This window comes from Telopea speciosissima, chromosome 4, assembly GCF_018873765.1.
Source record: "Telopea speciosissima isolate NSW1024214 ecotype Mountain lineage chromosome 4, Tspe_v1, whole genome shotgun sequence".
In the NCBI taxonomy this organism is placed as follows: Eukaryota; Viridiplantae; Streptophyta; class Magnoliopsida; order Proteales; family Proteaceae; genus Telopea; species Telopea speciosissima.
The window spans coordinates 65,718,967-65,738,253 of record NC_057919.1 but is presented as its reverse complement, the minus strand read 5'-3'; the positions used below and the strand labels follow the sequence as shown (position 1 = coordinate 65,738,253).

Here is a 19,287-nt window from a genome sequence, read left to right as displayed (position 1 = left end):
CTATTTTCATCATTTGAAGCTTAATAGTTTGAGTTCTTACAATAATTCAAGAAACATAAGATTGACAAATGCATTGGGCTGTGGTCTCTTTAGAGAGTGTATGAGATTTGATGAAACCTAGAGGAGACTTGTCTGTTTCAATTAAACAAAGGAGAATAGTTAGAAAAAAGAGAATGGTCTTCAAGCTTTTAAGTTTTCATCAGGTACCAAAAACCAACCTAATGTTGTATTTGTGGTCATTTCAGAAGAAATATGGAAATATCTCATTGGATTGAAATGAATACTTCAACCCTCTCTATATCTCTGCAATGAATCCCCATCCCTTACGGTTTAGAGTTGATTTGGAAAAGAAGATGGGTGATGGGAGAATTTCTTCACCTACCACTAAAATATTTGGGTCAATTTCTCTAAAAAAAAAAAAACAAACCTAATTTCAATGCTCAATTTCCATGACTTGGGTCCATTTGTTCAAAAATGTTATAAAAATTATTTACACAGGTAGTTACCAAAATTATTTTTCATTCTACAATCTCTAGTGTTTGTAGTAGTTACCAAACAATTTTTATTTTTTTGATCAGAATGATTTTCAGTAATGATTTTTTTTTAAATAGGCAAAAATCAAAATAAAAAAATGATACCAAAAAACCCTTAATGACTATACTTACAGCGTGCAATAGGACCCGGCAAGATTGGGCTTGGGCTGGAGCCCAACTCACGGTCTGAAATATTCAGCCTAAACCCCGGCCCATCCCAACGGTGTTCAGCTCAACTGGGCCCAAGGTAAAAGCATGAGCTTAGGGTGGGCTGGGCCAAAGTTTTTCTACGTTGTCTTGTTTTACTAACACATATTTGAACCTATCTTTTACCTAAAGATTGAGGATCCAAATATTATGTTTTGGGCCGAGATTTCTTTCACAAATGGTGAAGAGAAATAGATTCGTGGAGTGAAGAGTTCACCATAGGTACAAGAAAACTCTCTCATTATATTTTTAACCTAATAATGTACTAGATAAGACTATCTAATCCATAACAATTAACCAACATAAAATCACAAATGTATTTAATCAATACATATGTGATATGTATAAATCCCTACTTAATATATCATTGTTGGGATATCCACGCATAAGGCAAAAAGAATAGTCCCACATCGGATATGAAAGAGGATGTGTGTGGGTTGATAGGTATTTGGACATCATCTCCTTAACGGCTAGCTTTTGAGAATGAGACCCAAGTTTCCAATAATCATACCTATCAAAACTAATGCAACCCACATAGTTAGTTTATAACTAAGTTGAATTAATGGTTGGATCAAATGTTTCACTTATGAAAATATGGGAAAAAACGAGGGGCACCTAACCTTTATACAACGAAAGAATTCAGAATCAGCCTAGGAACTAAGATGGTGCAGAGATGGAGACTTGAATTTTGGATCTGATAAACTAAGTGATTGTCTTCATTCTCATTCACATTTTCCCCCAAATTTCAATTTTCACATGTTAAGAAATGATTTAATGGTGCTTCTTTAGTTGATATACCCCGCCAAATGAGATCATAATGTATTCAGTTGCACTATAAGCACATGGGCGGCCAAATTTTATGAAAATTAATCTGTTTGTCTTAAAACATGTAGCATATAATTCAAGTATTGCTTGATTGTGTTAACATCTTTTTCGTATGCTCTACAAAAAATGAATGTATCATCTACAAAAAGAAGATGTAGATAAACTTGTCAGGAGAATAGGAAACTCTACTTTATGTGTTTCATGATGCTCCCTCTCCTTCTCCCCATGGAACCAACCAAACACTTGCACTGCTAATGGGATTGAAAAAGCTTCCCATGCTTGTCTTTCACCCCCCCAACCAACGTGTACCATTTGTCATTCATTTGTCAAGTTTTTTCATTCTATACTCCCCTCTTAACAAATGGGACTTTGAGTGTGAAAAATAATACCACTATAGACTTTGGTCACTATAAAAGGGTATGATTCACAAGAATCGGATTTGGATAATTTCAAATCCAACAAACAACGAAAGAAAGCTGAAGAGATAAGATGATTTTGAGGATAATTTCAAATCCAACAAACAAGAAAAGAAAGCTAAAGAAGATAAGATGATTTTGGGGATCTTTTATCTTCTTCAGCTTTCTTTTCTTGTTTGCTGGATTTGAAATTATTCAAATCCGATTCTTGTGAATCATATCTTCTTATAGTCTCCCGGTGAGCCTTGGTGTAACGGTAAGATTGTTTCATTGTGACCAAGTGGTCATGGGTGCGAATCTAAAACAGTCTTTTTGTAAATATAAGGATAAGACTGCATACATTATGACCCTCTCCAAACCCCGTAGTTATGGGAGCCTCATGCATTGGATACGCCTTTTTTAAGTCGTCTACCCTATCTCCAACGTAGGTAGCAGGAGCTCTTCATTTTGACCTAAATATGTAATTCACCTTCCAAAAATTGAATTAAGGTGTAACCGAAGATGTATAATATTCTTGAAGAATTGGTCTCTGCCAGTTTGTCCCTAAGCAGTTGGTTCGTTATTCGTTGACCCATTCCCTTTGCGTTGATTCCTTCAATTGGATTAATCAATCAGAAGGGAAAGGGAGAAAGAAAAAAAATAAAAAAAAAAACCCATTTTTCTGATAATGAGAATTGAAAAGCACCTTCCAACGGTCCACCACCCAAATAGTCATAACTTGATATTCTGGCTTTGTCACTGTCCATAAACTGATAAAAAAAAATAAAAAATATGTAGGTTCTCACCAACTTCCCAAAGACATTCATAACTCATAAATTTATGAGGGTTCTTCCTGTCATCAAATAGAAATAAACCCTTCAATGAGATTCCAAGGTTGACCCATTGTTTATATACTTCATGCATGCATGTAAAACATCATCCAAATTTCCCAAAAGTGTCAGCCTAGCAAATGTAATCTGACGTTTGACACATCAGCATTTTAAAGTTCTATAGCCTTGGTGCAACGGTTAAGTTGAATTATTGCAACCTGTTGGTTACTAGGTTAAACTTGAAAACAGCCTCTATTACAAAACAGGGGGTAAGGCTGTGTATATTTGTCTCTCTCAGACTCTACAGTAGTGGGAGTCTTGTGCACTGAGTTACTCTATATAGCCATTAAGGCTTGTAACGCCTAGCCAGTTTGATTGCCTGAGAATTGAAATAGATAGATCATAATCGTCTTGTTTGAAGTTTTCCAACGACCAGAGTTACTAACAGAAGTAGAGCATTGACTAAACATCGAATAAAGCAAATGGCTACGATGGTGGGACTCCAAGGAGGTTTTTTTTTTTTTCAATGTTTCTTCAACAAAAAAATTCCAATATTAAGTTGATCAATTCCATAAAGGTGGTTATTGGTGTCACAAGGGTTTATGATAAATTCGGTAGTCACAAAACAAATCTGAATCATCCATTTTTGTGGATTTCCTATCTAAATCATTTATTCATACTCAAAATTGGGAGAGTATATAGTAATGGTTAAAGTAGTGGTGCATATGAATGGACATACATGAGATGCAAGCTAATACATCGAGGGAGGGGATATTTGGTTGAAACAACGTGCCATGTCAAATCTATGTTCCGTTTCAACCATCTCTACCTTGTCATATATGGGTTTTTCTTGTTTTTTATATGATTTGTTTGTAATGAAGGATTACACATGCCACTCATAGGGGTGCAAGTTTTTGACCTTGAATATTGTTCAGCCCGCACTGGCCCCTTGAGCTCAAATAGGGCCTAGGTTGAGATACCTTGAGCTTGAGGGTGGGTCAGGGTTGGGAATTTTTGGCCCTGAGCCAGCGTCGGGATGGGTCAGGGTTGAGGCCTAAGGCTAAGCTTGGTCCGACCGAACCCGACCCTGTATTCTTCTTCATGTTCTTTCTTCCTTTTTTTTTTTTGTTGTTGTTGTTCTTCTTCTTCAACCCATGCATCTCCCTTTCCCCCATGGTCAGGGCCAAGGGCTGGCCAGTCCGGTCCGACCTTGAGGGTGGGTCAGAGTTGGATTTTGGTCTGGACCCAGTTAACGGAATTCAGGGTTGGACTGGGGCTTTAAAAACCCGGCCGAACCCCACCCTATTGCAATGTTAGGAACAATCTTTTTTTTTCAGTGAAAGTGTTAGGAACAATCTCATATCAACTAAGTTTGAGACTTTGAATGACTTCATGTATCAATTGGGCTTTCTCCAGCTAATAACTTAAGTTTTTGGGTTGAATAACATAACAAAATATTGAATGGGTACCTACATCAAATCTGAAACTTTTGAAACATCAAGCTTTGGGGTTTATAGGGGAAAAAATAGATAGATAGATAGATAGATATATAGATGAATAAATAAATAAAAGGGTGAGTGAAAATAAACTCTAACTTATGGAAGAGGTGATAAAGACACTTTTGTTATACTCCAGTTACTTGTGAGTTGAATAGAATTTCTAAACATAGGTTTTTGGGTTTTTTTGTTTTGTTGAATTATAGTAAGCTCAGCTTTATTCTTCTGAGCTTTGGTATGGACTTGTTCTTTGTATTTTTCTAATAAAATCTATTCCGTAAGAGATAAACCAATATAAATCAATAATGGTAAGGGAATGGATTAGAAATCAAAATCATCAAATTAAAGAAATAGTTTCATTTGGGTGGGACAGTTCAAATAGATATGTCATGAATAGCTCACGCGTAGGTTTCAAATGTGTCAAACCAATGAATCTTTACGTATAAGGATCCTTAACATGCAAATTCCAATTAATTTTAGGTTATTCATTAAACTCACAATTTTATTTTAATTAATTAATGTCTAAACACCAAAATCCTAGCTGAACCCGGCCTGAAGTTGCCTAACCTCATCAGATTGTTGCTTACTTGGTGGGAGACACATCAAAGCAAGCTTAACTGACGTGCACAAGTGGGAATTTTTTTAAATTATCTGATTGTTAATTTAAGGCACCCCCATTTAATAAAATTAATCTACCCATTAGATGCCTTAATCATTTGGCTAATTACATAATTGTTTACACTTCAAAAGAATTTTTTAAAAATGAGTAAGAAAAATCATTGGTACTAAAGCCTAAAGATGTGTCGTCATCATCAATATTAATATAATTAAGCAAGAACCTAAGAAAAATAAAAAAAAGGGAGAAAAAATGATCCTAAAAACTCATCATTTATAAGAAAAATAATAGACTTCCTAAATGTCTTCATCCCAATAATTGTGTTTAAGGGTCATTAAACAAAACAAAAATGATGAATATTCCCTGACCATTATGTTAGTAAAAAAGATATGGAAAAATGTTTCCCACAACATCAAGGTTCTATTTTCCTCTCATGTGGGGTCATTTATTATTCTCTTTTTCAGCTCTGACAATGCGGATCTCATGTGGATAATGTACCATTCATTAGTACTATTATTGGTGTGATGTGCAGATTTCCCTTTCCCCCACCCACACACATTGTCGTTGAGGGAGGAATCTACATACCATACCAATGGCAATGCAGTATAATCCATATGGACCCACATGGATTGGAATACGAGAGAATGTATCAATATGGGTCCCACATCCTAGAATTTGCACTCCAGCTTCGTGTGTTTCTTTGTCCTAAATTTCCATAGAAATTGAAAAAACCAAACACAGCCCACACTAGTCTCTAGCAATAATTATCACCTTCAATTCGTGGGCACCGTCAATTCCTCGAATAGGGGTAGTGGACCCCACCTTGGGCAGTGTTTTCAGGCAGGGGTTAGGGTGGTCATTTCTACCCCCATGTGAGGAATTGGAGGAATTAGAAGGGGCAGAGAATTGGAGGGGATAAGGATTGAAGGATCTCTTTCATATGGAATGGAACAAATTAATCTGATACCATACTATATCACACACGGTTTTACATTACAGGCATCGGATCGACACCTAAAGCTTTGACGGACAGAAAATGATAGGTAATTGCTAAGAAAAAAAGGGTGGGCCATATATAAGATGATAAAGGTCCATTTTGGTAGCAAGTAGTTAGGTCATTTAGGTATGCTCAATGTATCCAATCGATTGATGGGCTGTGAACTAATTCATGGGCCCACGGGATGAGAGTTGCTGACCAGAACAGTTGTAAGCAACATTGATGGTCCACCTCTGGTCTCCCATTTATGACTTATCGGTGCTCTGGTTCTGTCATCTGGGTGGCCTATGGGCTGTGGGTGGAACATCTATATCTTAAAGCAATTTTTACATATTTTGTGGTTATCCATATATTACCCAAATTCATATGTTAAATTTTAGTTCAATAAAGCATTATGTATTTAGAATAATGAATATATAGGAGGGAGAGGGTTTAGGAAGAGTGGCGTGTTCAGAAGCATCAATAGGGACAAGATTTTCACCTCTCATGCGGGATAGGGTGGTCATTTTACATCCCTTTGTGCTTTCAGGATTCTTTTTTTCATTTATTATTTTGGCAAACGGGATAGATATACAATCAACCTTACATGTTGGAACATATTTGGAGGCTTTATTTGCCAAGTGGCATGTTGAGGGCCCAAAGTTTTGGTAGTGGGTAGGTTCCATCATATCTATTTATACACTAAGTTTGAGTCCGTTTTAATCTTGCAAGTTTCAAACAAGAAAATAGCAAAATAATATGATTTTTTTAATTGCCCTTTATCTTATTTTCAAAAATAATTTAATATAATATTAATATAGAGAGAAAAAAAAAGTTTTCAAAAAATGAAAAGTTATTTAGTGCTATATTTAGATGGAAGGACAAGTTTTACCCTTATTTAAAAAAAGAATTTCATAAAAGGGCAAAAAAGTAAGATTATTTCCCCCCCCACCAATTTTGGTTACAACAAGAATTTTCCTTTTTAAATATATCTTAATCACTAACATATAAGAAAAAAAAGTGCAATGCAAGGTGGCCATAAGATTGGAGTTCGGCTCCTCTGCATGTACGTGTAGATGCACGCACATGTGAAAGGTAACCACCTTTCCGACTTTTGCCATTTACAAAAGGAATAGGGGTATTTATGGAAATAAATCAGACAAGTGGTTACTTCTCAGATGTACGTTGCACGTACGTACAGATGATCCATTCTCATAAGATTGAAACAGGCCTCCGAATTTTGATACTGACCAATACATGTGTAATCTTACCATCCAAATAGGGATTTACCCAATTGCATGGTACAAATAGCTAACGAAACTACATGTGTTAAGTATTGTAGAAAATAAGTTCCTCATGTCTCAGGGGCTTGGATCACTTATCTGTATATGTACGCTTCACATATGCTTAGGTGATATCACGTGTCCTTTTGTTTCTATAATACCTTTCCAGACACTCTCAATAGCAACATAGAGACTCATTCATGAAAATAAAATAACACATCATCACCTAACCATACGGATGGTGATCCAGGATCCGGATCCATTTATAAGGGAATTGCCAACCTCGGATGGTGATGTCAATGAAAATATACGAAAATTATCCTCTGAGGTTTCCTGCCCGGTACAGTTTCCTAGTGCCTCTAATAAGAGGGCAGTGGACCCCATTAATTCGAACAGTGTGTTCAAGCAGGAGATAAGGTGGTCATTTCCTCTTCCTATGAGATGAACCATACAAACTGTACCGGGCAGAAAACCTGAGAGAATAAAGATTCATATTGGATTTGTGATAAATCTAATTGATGGGTATTTCCCTTCATTGGTCTTATTTAATTATTATAACTATTAAATGCCTACTTGTTATCCATCCAAGACTTCTATTGCCAACTTTACAAAAAAGAAAGAAAAAGAAAAAAAAGAGAGACTTTTATTGGCAACACAATCACCAATTGCTGGTAAACGCTTGTGCTTTGAAGAGGTTTCCATGTGGTGTCTTCAGCCAAAAATAAGCCTACCACTTCCCTCATAAAATAATGGGAACCAAACAAGTGAGCATATTAACATTAGAAAAGAACCCACGTTTGTCACAATATTTTTTTCTTCCCCTTTTATGCTTCTTAGTTATGACTTTCCATTCATACGGTCTTCCATTTTTTTTTTTTGGTTTTTTGGTTTTGGGTATAGCATATGTTCTTCATGTCTGATATCACTCTCTCTCTTTCTTTTTCTCATGGTTCATGCATGTGTGTATTTGATTGTCTGGCTAGCTCGTTGCAACAAGTTAATTGTTGAAAAGAGAATATTGGTTTGCATTAATTGTTCTCAATGTGAGAATATATACAGATTACAATGGAGAGAATTCTAGTTCTTCTCAATTAGGAAATACAATATTAAAATTTACATAAAATGTCGAGTTTGCAATCTAGAAGGATTCAATGTAAGACTTACAACTATATTAAATCAAATCCATATCACGTGTGAAGATATTGAATCAATATCACATATGATTATATGAAGAATGCAAGAAAAGGGAGACAGTGCGCACCCGCTCAATATTAAGGATCGTAATTGAAAGATTGGAGATTGATTGAACCATTGAAATATTTTCATTTCAATCCCTGTCAAAAGCTCGAAAAATTTTCATAGTTTTCCTGTAAAAAATATTTGACCTTTGATCCCACATATAGGATTTGCTTCCTCACCAATAAAATACTTATGACAATTGATCCTTAATTTCTTCATTCACAAGAGTTCACAATTGAAATACAGGGGTAAATTTTCTGAGTGACTTACAATCAAAATTGTTATTGTGATTTTTAATATTCAAATATGGGTAATATGATACCAATGAATCAATTAATTGGATCCCGGTCAGTAAGTATTGGGCATGTATAATTAAGGGATAGAGTTCCCTACGAAGCCGGGGTGGAGAGGAATCTGCATGCCATACTAATGACGGTGCAGATAACAGACTTATTTATATGAGCCTGCCAACATAGTCAGAGTAGGAGAAATAAAATAATAAATAATCGCACAGAGAAAAATAGTACTCTGTTGTCGGTAAATTTTTTTGACTTGCGACACTTTTCTTCTTCTTATCTTGTGTAAAAATCATACGAAAAGGGTTTGAATCATTGGGTTTTTTTACGTCCCCTTAGCCTTCACATGAAACTTTTTAATAAATTTTTTTCTACCTAAAATAATAAACAAAACATTTCATATGAGAGGCGTAGAAAACGTTGGTGGATCAGAGAACCCTTGCCCTAAATAATATTACCGACCACCATCCTCCCTTCCCTCTCGAAAATAAGAAAAGGAGGTAGTTTCTCTTCACCAATACTGTCTTGTGGTGATGGGTATCGGGAATTGTAGAGATGATATTTTTTTTGGGGGGGGGGGGGGTGGGGGGAGGGAGGGAGAGGGAGGAAGCAAAGTAATAATGACCCTAAAGAAAAGTAGGTAGTTTCTCTTCACCCACAATGTCTTGTGATGGGTATCAGGAATTGTACGGATGGTAATTTTTTGGAGGGGAGGGGAGGGGAGGGGAAGGGAGGAAGCAAAGTAATAACGGCCCTGTATGATTGGGTGAACCATACTACACTGTTGGAGAAAAACTTTTCCATAACAAAACAAAAATTATATTTAAAGATTATGAAAATAATAATAAAAAGTTGGGACTCTCTATAAGAAATAAGATATGATGGTGTCAACCTTAGATTATAAGCATTTGACACTTATCTCAAGTACCAACCAATCACCAATTGAGTGGAATAACTGGCATAGGGTAGGGTATATGGTCCCCGGCAACAGCTTGGCAAATAGTACTGTATGTAAGTAAGTAAGATATGCCAGTCAGCCCGTGTTATGAGTGTACAACACAAGTACTATTTTGAAGGGAGTGATAATTCAAAGAGCTAGCTAGGTTACGTATCAATCAACAATAGCACAAGAGGATGAAGAGAACCCTTGAAGGGCCTATAACTCATGGAGTCATGGGGTTACTGTTCATCCAACGTCATTGTTAGTACGTTATTTCGTATAGAAAGGGATGTGGAGAGAAAATAGAAATGAACGATTCTTGATTGAGAGCATTTTTCGTTACTCTCCAACGGAAACAATACAAAGGTGTACACATAGTAGATTTCGTGGAAGACTGAATATTTAAGAAAAATCTTAATCACTGCGGAGTCCAAAATCGTTCATAACTTCTCATCGTCTCTTTTTTTTGTTTGCTGTTTTTCTTGTTCTACTGGTCTTGGATTTGTAACATGGATTCTTTTTGGTAGCGTATCTTTTAAAGGATTGCATTCAAGGTGTTCTTATAGTTTGAACTCTTCATTTGTTGGTAGTTGGTACCTTTGGATAGTTAGAATAACCTGATTTTTAAGTGTAGAAATTGTTTTCCTATGGAGGTCTTTCAAGAGGCTCAATTTGCTCATCAGGAATTTTACCAACCAGCAAACAGCCAGCCCCCTCCCCTTACTAGGCAACTTGTCCATGAAATGTGGAATCCTAACTCCCGAGCCGTGTAACTAAATTGTGATGCAATACTTCCAACTGGTCAATCTCATGGAGGATTAAGCTACCTTATAGAAAACAATCGATAGCAGTTTCAGAACCAGCATCCTTCCTTTACATCTTCACTGGAGAAGTGTTTGCTATTTGGTCAGATCTGATAACCTGAAAGTAATTCAACATCTTTATTTAACGCATGGGTTATCCTCATCTTTTACTTTCTAGATATGACATTTATTAACTTTTCAAGAAAAATTAACAACATTACTGACTCCATAGCTAGGAAGGTCAACAACGTGCCAGATAGTCTGGCCTCATTCTACACCTTGGCTTCATGAGCTTAATTTGTGCTTCTTAAGCATATCCTTTTCTATATATAAAAAAAAAAACGAAAAGAAAAAGAAAAGAAAAGAAAGAGGTACATGATACATGGTACATAGAGTTACATCAGTAGTAAGCTGTAAATCCGTGGGGAGCATAAACCTTAGTTGAAAGCTAGCATTTATATATTTAGTATCATAATTATATGATTAATGCTAAATGAGTGAATGGAAACCATTGACATTCAATCATAATAATATAATTAATATATAGAAAATGCATGTCATGAGTAGATGTATATATTTAGATATTATGCATGGATTGAAGAAGATGGTACGGTTGGACTTTAAGCTTAGGTAGGGTGTTAATCAAGCAATTATTGGGTAATTAGGATATGTAATAAGACTTAAATCTCCATATAAAAAAAAAACGGAGGGAGGGGGGGGGGGGAAGGTTGTCTTAGCCACTAGAGTAAGGTAGGCTAGCACCCTCTCTTTCTATGTCTCTCTATCTTGATCATATGAAATAACATTTTTGCCTTCTCATATATGAAACCATTCCGTCACACCTTAGTGGTGCATGTGCTCCTCTATGTCACTTGCTCTACAAGCAGTGGTTGACTTGTCGGAAAAAGTGAATCTTCAATTATATAATCAATCCTCAATTCTAAGGTTAAAACCAATGAATAAACGGTCTTCGACCGATTATCGGTCCTAGTTAATTAGTTTTTCATCAGTTTTTTGTCCGTATTTCGACTAACTAATTCAAATGGATCGGTTTCATTTGGGTTGCTTGATCGGTCCTTATTTGGTCGGTCTATCAAGTTATTCGAACTGGACCAAGACCAAGACCGACCAATTATTTATATATATTAAAAAAAAAAAAAACCTAAAATGGAAAACCGAGAACCGAGCCTTTTAATAAACAATCGATTTAATATTTGTCTAATTTGGGTGGACTCAATTGGGCCTGTTGGTGTGGACCTGGGTTTGACACCAGAGAGATAGAGATAGAGATAGAGATAGAGATAGAGAGGGGTTTATATTAGTAGTATATAAATATATAGAGAGAGAGAGATGTACGAAACGTCCCCAAGAGGTAAGAGTTCCCTTTCAGAGTAGGGCCATTGGCATTGGTCCTTGCCATGGAAGTAAGTGCCGTGGGTGCATGGGAAAGCACAACCTAAAATTTTAGGGGTCAACAACCGTTTCTGTTCAATCTATAGACCAGAGCTATAGGCTTTTTAGTAGTAATAGTGTCGTTGTTGTAGGAGATTAGGTACCCTCACCTCCCACAGCGCTCACTGGTCACAAATCACAATTCCGTCCTTCCTTCTCACTCTCTAATGGTGATTGGTGAGGTGATGGTGCTCCTATCAATTTGACTCCTCTACTTCCGCTTGCCCTTACTACTGCAAGGCAGAATGTACCGTCTTATCCTTATCCGAATGTCTTATCTGAGTAGAGATAAGACAATACTTTTTACTGTGTTTATGTGTGAGATTGCACGACAGTATCGGATAGGCAGAAGTAGAGGAGTCGGATCCTCCTCCTACTCTTCCTCCTTTCTTTCTATAGACCTTTACCTTTTTATGTTCCTCAAATTAATTTAATAATCATAGTAATTAAACTCCAAATGCTTCCCACTTAATTTTAATGTAGTTTAATTTTATTGGTTTAATTAGTGATAATGATGATGATAATGATGATGTGGGAGGAGGGTGGAGGGTGGGGGGTGGAGGCAGCAGCCAGCAGATAAGTTTAAACAGAGAGATTAAGAAAAGAAAGAAAATTGATGGTCAAATAACCCGTGCTAGAAGCTAAAGGTGTTAACTCCAAAGTCAAGCACTTAAGAAAACCCAAAAAGTGATGTAATTATGTACTTAGTATAATATAATATGAATTTGTTAATTAATCAAACAATTAGTGATAGAGAAAAATAGTAATAGTCAACAATTCAAATTATAAAAAAAAAGAGTCAACGTTCTCTGTTTTCAAATTTAATATAACCTTGTCCAAACTTGTACTTGTTCACCTCTTTACCCCCTAGACTCCCTTAATCCATGACATCTCACTTTCCCTTAATTAACAATTACTTAACACCCATTCCTCCCTTTATAAATATTCTCTCTATCTCTCTCTGTTTGTGTGTTTATCTTCTTTTCTTCTTCTTCTTCTTGTTACCCCCCATTTTCATTTCCTTTCCATCCATTGCTACTATTACTACTACTGCTACTACACAAACACGGAGTGCCCACGCTTTCTTATATATATATATATATATTAGCTGGATAGGGGGACCAAAGAGACAGAGAAGGAAAAGAAAAGAGAGGGAACAAGAAAGATAGAGAGAAAAAGTAGAAGGAATTAAGCAATGGTGGTGGTGGCCTCTCCTACCAGAACTATGGGTGGTGGTGGAGGACATGTTCCGGTGGTGGATCTCTCCCGGAAAAGGTCACAGGTGAGTGAGCTCATCGTTAAAGCTTGTCAAGAATATGGGTTCTTTAAGGTGGTGAATCATGGTGTGCCAAATGACATCATTGCTAGAATGGAGAAAGAAGGTCTTGACTTCTTCCGTAGACCAGCAACTGAGAAGGAGATAGCAGCTGGACCTGCTAAACCTTTTGGTTATGGAAGCAAGAACATTGGCTTTAATGGTGATGTGGGTGAAGTTGAGTATCTCCTTCTCCATACCAACCCTCTCTCTGTTTCTCAAGCTTCTGAAGCTATTTCCAATGACCCCTCCAATTTCAGGTTTTTAACTTCTAATCTCTTCATACTTTAATTCATTAATTTCCTAATTGTTTATTTTCCCAATAACATATATAAACCAATGATTATCTCTAAATAAAAATAAGATTAGATTAATCTAACTAGTTTGGTAGTTGGAAACATTTAGGACATTTTCTTGTAAGGTAGTTTGAAGTTTTGAATGGTTTGTTATATTAAAACTTGATAAATGTTTCCATAAATAAGTGCCAACTAGAGAAGTTTATCTCTTTTCTTGGGTTTATGTCCATGAGTTGTTTTGTCACAGAAAACAGAGCACAGAACACAGAATATGCTCAGAAGGAATGACAACTGAGAGATGAATGCTCTGTGTCCAATCAATTTTTTCCATTTTCTGAGTAATGGGTAGATACTAAATATGGTCAAAAAAGAAAGAAAAGAAACCATGATGGGTGGTGAGTATAGTATACTCTGGTTTATTTGGTAGAGAAGAAGTTGAGAAATCATTTAGAAATATTTGATTTCAAGTGGGTAGGTGAGAAATAAAAGAAGAATTAACATCCAGGGCTTCAAAATTTATTTATCAATTATAAATAAAGCAAAGCAAAAGCCACATTTTGATCAACAAATGAGGATTGAGGATGGATATGAGATATCCATTTCTAACAATTTCTATAAATTGATTTATCTTTCTGTGGAAATTTTGCAGTTCTGTGGTGAATGATTACATAGATGCAGTTAGAGAACTTGCATGTGAGATATTGGATCTAATGGCAGAGGGGTTGAGGGTCCCAGACAAGTCAGTCTTAAGCAGGCTCATCAGAGACGTTGATAGTGACTCCCTTATCAGGCTCAATCACTATCCATCATCATCATCAGCTAGGGATATCAAGGAACACCGTGTCCGGGTCGGGTTTGGTGAACACTCCGACCCACAGATACTTACGTTACTGAAATCCAATGAAGTTGGTGGCCTTCAAATCTCATTAGAAGATGGTGTATGGGTCCCTGTCCCACCTGACCCTTCTTCTTTCTGCGTCAACGTGGGCGATCTTTTGCAGGTTTGTATTCTTATCTCACCTTTTCTTTTTTTGGCATCCAAACATTATTCCAGATCTTCTACAGCGCTGGTTACCCCCCAACAGCCGTGCTGTGTAGATACAAGGCGATGTGCAATGATCGTCTTATCCTTATTCGAACGCTTTGTCCGAATGAAGGTAAGACGTTCATTATGCCCTACCTTGTGTTTACGCCACACAGTCATTGGGGGCAATCTTGCTTTGATACCAATTGTTAGAAACTAAATAAAATCTTCACATCAAACTATTCACATTAATGAATGACGAGTTAATGCAGGTGTTAACGAATGGGAGGTTCGTGAGTGTAAGGCACAGGGCCATGACGAGTAGCAGCACAAGGAAGTCAAGGATGTCAATGGTGTACTTTGGGACACCATCACTACACGCATGGATCTCTCCTCTTCCGGAGACAATCACAGCAGAGACGCCTAGCCTCTACAGACCCTTCACTTGGGCTGAGTTCAAGAAGGCTGCTTATTCACTACGCCTAGGAGACTCTCGTGTTGATCTCTTTAGGACCCATAACCCTCACTATGACTTGCCTGCATCTTTGTCTCCTCCACAATAACCCAAAACCCAATACCTCATTTTCAATCTCTCTTCTTCTTCTTGCTGTACATACAATGGATGGATGAAAGAGAAGAAGGATTCTTTGGGTGAAATAAATATATATATATGTATCTCTTTTGTTGTTTTTAATTATCTTTGTTTCAAGAGCCATCTAAATGGGGAATTTTGCTTTTGTTCCATGTATCCCCATTTTCTATTATTGCTGGTTGTGTTTGGTTTCATCACAATGGTTGTAGAATTTGTAGTGGTGTGGTGTAACAAAGATGGTTAGAATTTAACGTATTAGAAGATGTTTTGGCAAATTTTGGGACCTTTGTGGAGTATGTTAAATTTTTTTTTTTTTTTTGGATGAGAAAATAAAATATATTAAAATTAAGAAAAAGATAAAGTGATGTAGTTCCTTGCTTGAGCATAGCTAATTAGGTTATAAGCCACTGCAAAACAAAAAAGGTCTCCCTTAGTACTAAACATAATGTCTTGTCCTATTGTATTATACACAAATTCCTTGAGAAGAGACCAAGGCCAAGGATTACGTGTTGGAGTTGGAAGAAACTCGGCAATCCGTTGATTGGAGCACCACACTTCTTTAACTTTCAACCCAAGATTGGACGCATGCTCGAGGCCTGTATGGATACTAACTAATTCTGGTTCCATATGACGGGACGAATTAAAATTCCCAGCAATAAACAAAACAAATTTGCCATCTAGTAAAAAAATATAAGACCATCCTATTGAACTCACTCATGGTATCTGATATCTTGCACAGATTAAAACAAGATGATTGAATTTTGGTAAATGAGAATCAACATCATGGGACGAAGATGAGAAGGGGCATAAGTCTAAATCAATTATCTATTTTTCAATACTCTTCATTACCCAAACTAGATCCACCTTCTCTAGATCAAACACGATCTTATTTCTAACAAACAAACCAAATAAAATAACAAGTAATAATAAAAACCCCAAAAAATCATAACTAATATTTTTGTTAGTTATTTGAAATTCTTTTGTTCCCTAACCAATACTTCGGTATTCTTGTCTGAGTTGAGTGTGAAGATCTTGAAACCCAACAACACCACAACACCAGTACATCACCCCAACCTTCCCACCCTCATCACCACCACCACACCAAACTAAAAAAACAAAAAAATTAATGGTGATGTCTAAATCATGGGGACAGCCAAGATAGAAAACAGTAAATCTAATTCCCTTGCCTATCTGACCTCGTTGGCTCGTTTTTTTGATGTTCATGTGAGAGAGAGAGAGAGAGAGAGAGAGAGAGAGAGAGAGAGAGAGAGAGAGAGAGATGGGGTTATAAGTTGCAGAGTGATGTAATAGTGGTGTGGAACTCAGATTGATGGATGGATGGAGTCAAGGACTGAGTGTTTCAGGGCAAGCCAGCTAATGCCAATCTGGTTGTAGCTTGTGACAAAGCTTTTTCCAATTTGAAATTATATGACCCTATGCACTTAATAAGAATCATAATTATTAATGTTAGGTAGGGATAAGACATTGCCTTTGCCTGCAACTTCTTTTCTATCTACCTTTTCTTTACAAAACGTGTGTTTGTTTCTAATTAGTTGGGAAGAAGCGATCCAACATTTTCATCTCAAAAAGAAGTTGCAGACCTTTGGTAACACTGAAATATATATATATATATATACATGATGTGATACATATCATCATCATCATGAGCCATACACTAATAAATTAAAAATAGGGGCGCTGTTCTCTGTGTCGTAGCACCGTCTATGCCCAAGCACATGGGGATGGGAACAATTAATGACCACCCTGTCTTCCTACATAGACTGTTTATGTACCTGAATACAGGCTGCGTTGCGGTACAGAGAACATTCTCCCTAAAAAATAATAAAGATTTATTAGCAACATATATATAGGTAAGACAGAGTGATACACAACCATCCATGACATGACCAAAACTCAAACATACGTGGGTGGCACTCACCCACCAAAGTGATCAATTGGGCTCCACTGAAATTCAATTCAAACCCTCTTTGTGAGTCTTATCTACTCTTCTGTCTCAAAAAAGATAATTTTGTTTGAAAATTTCCACATTTAAAAAGGTTGTTATTAATGCATTCATTAATCACCCACTAATTTACATTTTATCTCTAATTTAATAAATGTGTGGAGGATTATTTATTATTTAAGAACCAATCTATTTAAATATATTTTAGATCAACTTGTAACTCTTAACCAATGTAATTATATATTTTGATTCTTGGCACACAGAACCCATATGTGATCTTAAGAACAGTGAATCATCTGAACCAATAAATTATTGTTGCACAAGGATCTACCAACTAATAATCCATTTTCATATTTGAAATAGTAGTTGGTCATGGTACTGGTGAAGACTCATACGAAGGTTCCCATTGGTTCTGCAGCTAGAAAAGTTCTATTTATGGTGTTTGTCATCTACATAAGGATCTACCAACTTATCCATTAGATAATTGGAATGGTGCATGGGTCAAGAAGAGACTCATAGGAAGGTTCTCAGTTCCCAATGGTTCCCATACTGATTCCTACTTGTTCCCACTGGTTCTGTCAGTCAGTAAAGTACTCCTTGGCTTATTGTTTGCATTATAGAATCTACTGACTTATCCATTTGATTTTTGGAAAATTGGGTCAAGGTGAGACTCAATAAAAGGTGAAGAGGCTCATACTAAAGTTCCCACTACTTCACCTACTCCTCTTAGGTGGGGTAAGCATATCATGCATATGTCATCAATTGGTTTCTAAAACTGATTTAGAGGGGTTGACAAATTAAGGTGTAGTGAATTAAATCCAATACTTATAAGTGATCACTATTGTAAGGTACAAGATTGGTCCTGCAGGTCTGAATTCCTCTTGAGCCCGAACAGGATCTAGGCTGAGATACCTTAGTCTTGAGGGTAGGTCAGAATTAGCTGAAAATTTTTGATCCTGAATCAAGATCGGGCCAGGCCAAGGTTGAAGTCTTGGACTGAGCCCGACTCTATTTTAAGTTATACTGTAAAATAGATATTATATCAATATTATATATATTAAAAAAATTAAGTGTCACAAACATTTTGTTATAAAATATATTAATATAAAGATAGTAAGTGGTATAATATATTTTATTATAGTGTTATTTTATGTAAAATTAATAATTTTCTTCCTGACCCAACCGAACCCTGCTCAACCCAGTCCATGCATCTCCCTTCTCCCATTCCCATAATCAAGATCTATCAATGTTAGCCTAGCCTGACCCTGACTCAGAGTTAAGGTCGGATTTTTCAAGCAAGCCCTGAGTCAAGGTCGGACCGGGCCAGACAGGGTCAGACGTGGACTCGGACCCAACTAAGAAAAAAATTCCAACCCAACCCGATGCTGTTACAACCCTAATCATTAGTATAGTATTAGGTCATATTAAACACACCTTAATGGTATAAAATTCAATTTTAAGAACCAATTTATTTAAATATATTTTTAGATCAACTTGTAACTCCTAACCAATGTAATTATATATCTTGATTCTTGGCACAGAGTTCCCATATGTGATTAAGAACATTAAATCATCTGAGCCAATTATTGTTTGCACAAGGATCTACGAACTAATAATCCATTTCATATTTGGAATAGTGCGTAGTTGGTCATGGTGGAGACTCATATGGAGGGTCTCATTGGTTCTGCAGCTAGAAAAGTTCTATTTATGGGTTTGTCATCAAAATAAGGATCTACCAACTTATCCATTAGATAATTGGAATGGTGCATGGGTGAAGAAGAGACTCATACGAAGGTTCCTAGTTCCCACTGGTTCCCACACTGGTTCCATCAGTCAGTAAAGTACTCCTTGGCTTATTGTTTGCATTATAGAATCTACTGACTTATCCATTTGATATTTATAAATTGGGTCAAGGTAATTATAATGAGGTTTTTTTTTTTTTTTTTTTTTTTTGTGTGTGTGGTAAAAGCGACTATAATGAGTTAGATTTAATACTTGTAAGTGATCATTAGTAGGATGGTACAAATTTGACCCTATTAGCCCGAATCTGTCCTGAGCTCAAACAAGATTTAGGACTGAGATACCCTGACCTTGAGGGCGAGCTAGGACTGAAATTTTTTTACTATGAGTTAAGGTTGGGCCGGGCCAAGGTTGAGGTCTCGAACTGAGCCCAACCCTATTTTAAGTTATCGTATAAAATAAATAT

At 36.4% G+C, this 19,287-nt stretch overlaps 1 protein-coding gene across 1 annotated transcript; it reads left to right on the top strand.

The window, feature by feature from the left end:
- Positions 1-13,090: 13,090 nt before the first annotated feature.
- Positions 13,091-15,148, top strand: LOC122657861 (gibberellin 2-beta-dioxygenase 2-like). Its single transcript, XM_043852657.1, has 3 exons — positions 13,091-13,466; positions 14,152-14,503; positions 14,799-15,148. The coding sequence occupies exons 1-3, from the start codon at positions 13,117-13,119 to the stop codon at positions 15,087-15,089; spliced, it is 993 nt and encodes a 330-aa protein (XP_043708592.1). The 5' UTR covers positions 13,091-13,116; the 3' UTR covers positions 15,090-15,148.
- The last annotated feature ends 4,139 nt before the right edge of the window (positions 15,149-19,287 follow it).